Source organism: Lipotes vexillifer, unplaced genomic scaffold (genome assembly GCF_000442215.2).
Source record: "Lipotes vexillifer unplaced genomic scaffold, Lipotes_vexillifer_v1.1 scaffold196, whole genome shotgun sequence".
NCBI lineage: Eukaryota > Metazoa > Chordata > Mammalia > Artiodactyla > Lipotidae > Lipotes > Lipotes vexillifer.
In genome coordinates, this window is record NW_006775077.1 from 576065 (window position 1) to 579086 (window position 3022).

At 57.0% G+C, this 3022-nt stretch overlaps 1 protein-coding gene across 1 annotated transcript in view; it reads right to left on the bottom strand.

Moving 5' to 3' along the window:
* The window catches only part of GALR1 (galanin receptor 1), a 9591-nt gene extending 6870 nt beyond the window's left edge, over positions 1-2721 (bottom strand). The window contains exon 1 of the mRNA XM_007449663.1: positions 2056-2721. Coding sequence (XP_007449725.1) covers positions 2056-2721 — 666 coding nt within the window. The remainder of the gene's footprint in view (positions 1-2055) is intronic.
* Between the last annotated feature and the right edge of the window lie 301 nt (positions 2722-3022).

The window sequence follows — 3022 nt, forward strand, 5'->3', positions numbered from 1 at the left end:
AAAAAACGCCGCCTAAGGAATGTTGCTGAGTGGTCAGTGGAGAAAACACCCAAGTATGTTTGGAATGAATATGCAAATATTACCTTGAATCCCAAAGAAAGTTCCAGTTATGCTTAAAAGCAAACTATTTCCATATAAAAACTATCGCAATGATCATGTATTTTTTGAATTTTTGAAAAATTTTAAATTTTGCCCTATGTGTGACTTGTATAAATTCTCAAATGACAGAAATGTAACCTAATCTATTCCTAGACATTTACCTTGTTGTTTCCATTAAGGAGACCTGAATTATGTTCCCCAAAGACTTTCGGGAAATGAAGGAAGAATATGCTTCAAGTCTAATCCATGTCGTGATGACTGAAAAAGAAAATACTGTAAGAGTCCCTCTAGTCCCAAGGTCCATATGCCCTACAGGCCCTCAGCAATTGCCCCTCTCTTGGGGGACTGGGAATCCCTGCACTGAAATCCTCCCTGAACCCTTTTCCAGCTTCATAATCCGGGTCAGCTGCTTTACTCCTCCAGAACCCTCCTTCCTTATCAATAAAACATGCACAATAGCTCCAACCCACTGGGTGGCCTGCAGATTAAGTGAGACAGCGCACATGGGAGACCACTGGGCTGTGCAGACCAAGCTTTGATTTGTGTTTGCAGAAGATGGAATGAATAAAACAGCCATTGACCGAAGGGCTAAGCTGCAGTGATCTCCCAGTTTCCCCAATTACCACATCTCTTTATATATAACCCTTTGATGCAGGACATTCTTTCAGATCACATCCAGAAATATTACCATTCAAAGCAGACATAACTCAACACAGACGATGTGGGGGGAGGGGACAAACAAAACCAGGTGGCTTTTAGTCAAGATTTCTGCAGGGGGGGAAAAAAACCCAAAAAGCTCTATGAATTGAATATAAGAAATGACTGCTGTTCTACCTCATCTGATTATTCAGAGTCCTAGAGTCCCGGGCCTCATGAGAAATAGAATGAGAGATACGGAGAGGGAGATGAAGATAAAATGGTGGAAATTTCGGAATGTGATTACAGCAGTATTTTTCTCATGGTGATGGGTCTGGGGAGGGTGTGTCGGGGAGAGCGGAGCTCATCCTGTGAATCACGTCTCATGACTATCCAGCATATACTTTTACTCCAGTATAAACAAGACTTTCAGATCAGTATAAAATCTTCAGACTCGTGTTATTAATGAAAGAGAATGTGATTGTGCTGAGCTACGAGGGGGAGGCTTGCACCAGGAAGGTAACAGCCATTTTCCCAATAAGGAGGTGCAGGGGTAGGGGACCAGAGGTGTGTCAACAGAGTGTCTCTCAGCGGCAGGTCTTTAGACCTGCCACCTGAGTCACTTCGTATTCCTTACCCCTTCCTAAAAGGACTGAAACGGGGAAACAGCAGCTGGAAGCTCATCCATCCCAAGTTCTCTGGAGACTCCCTCAAGACTCCGTGAAGAAATACTGTCTAACCACTTGGATTTGTAACGCCCAACTTGTGTATAAGACGAAAGTCAAAGCTCTGTCGCCAGAAGCAGCGGCTTCACAGACCCGGTCCCCGCCGCCCCCCCACCCCGACCCTGTGCACCCTGCGGGCAGGGAAATCTCCCCATCGGGTCCTGCTGAGGGCTGCGGAGGGGCGCGGACCCTCCACCCGGCGAAGGCGTGCGCTCAGGAGGATGGAGCGCTCGCCGCCGTGACCCTGCGGCCACGTGGGGTGGCCCTCGCGCGGGCTGAAGGGGCTGCGCGGCTTTCCCCTACTGAGAAGTGGGCGCTGACGCCGCCTTCCGCCGGGGCAACCTCAGGGCCCCGGGCCGGGGCGAGAGGACGGGCGCCCGGGAAGTGACCTGCTGCAAACTTTCCCTGGCGTTGCCCAGACTCCGAGTAACTTCCGCGCAACGTCAGACCCGCGAGCCCAAGCCGAGGCCGGGGGAGCAGGAAAGGGTCACCGCGCGGTCCCCGCAGAAAACTCTGGGGAACGAGGGCAAAGGGGCGGGGCCGCTGCGGGTCCCGGGAAGGGGTGCAGGGACGCAGGAGCCGCCTCGGGGCCCACCTTGGCGTAGCAGAAGCAGATGAACAGGAGTGGCAGCAGGTAGCCGAAGACGAAGGTGCACACCACGTAGGCCTTCTTGTGGCGCTGGCTGGACCACTGCTCCCAGCAGAAGGTCTGGTTGCTGACGCCCCGGTGGAAGAGGCGCTGGTGGTAGGCCACCGGGGAGGCCATGGCGATGGACAGCGCCCAGATGACGCCCACGCCCAGCAGCGCGTTGCGGGACACCCGCAGGGCGGAGGAGCGCCGCGGGTGCACGATGGCCACGTAGCGGTCCGCCGACATCGCGGCCAGGGTGAAGATGCTGACCAGCATGGACACGGTGAAAAAGTAGTGAGCGAACTTGCAGATGAAGGCGCCCAGCACCCAGGTGGGCAGGGCGTACACCGTGGCCTGGAAGGGGATGCAGAAGAGCAGGTAGGCCAGGTCGGCGATGCTCAGGTTGAGGATGAACAGGTTGGTGGTGCTGCGCGGCTTCCCCGGCTTGCTGCGCGCCAGCACCGTGATCACCAGGCTGTTGCCCAGCACGCCGAGCGCGAAGATCAGGCCGAACACCACCAGCGTGACGAAGTTCTCCACGCCGATGCCGAAAAGAGGCCTGGGCTCCGGGGCTGGGGGCTCGGGCCCGCTCGCGTTCCCCTCACTGAGGTTCCCGGCCGCCAGCTCCATGGCGCGCGGGGGCCGCCCGGGTCGCGCCGGCGAAGGGTGCTAGCCGGGGAAGGAAGGCGCCGCGGGGCGCCGGGGGACCCAGCCCCTGGCACGCAGAGCGCGAGTTTCTGAGCCTGAGCCTCCCTGATGGGCACGCGCCCGGGCGCCCGTGCCTAGTGGCACCGTCTCTTCGGACGGGGCCGCCCGAGAGAGGACACGGACCGGAGCCGGAGCTGGACCTTCCCGGACCGGGCCGGTTGTCCGGAGAACACAGGGCTCCCCTTGCCCAGGCACCACCGCCCGCTGATCCGCCCGCACCCGG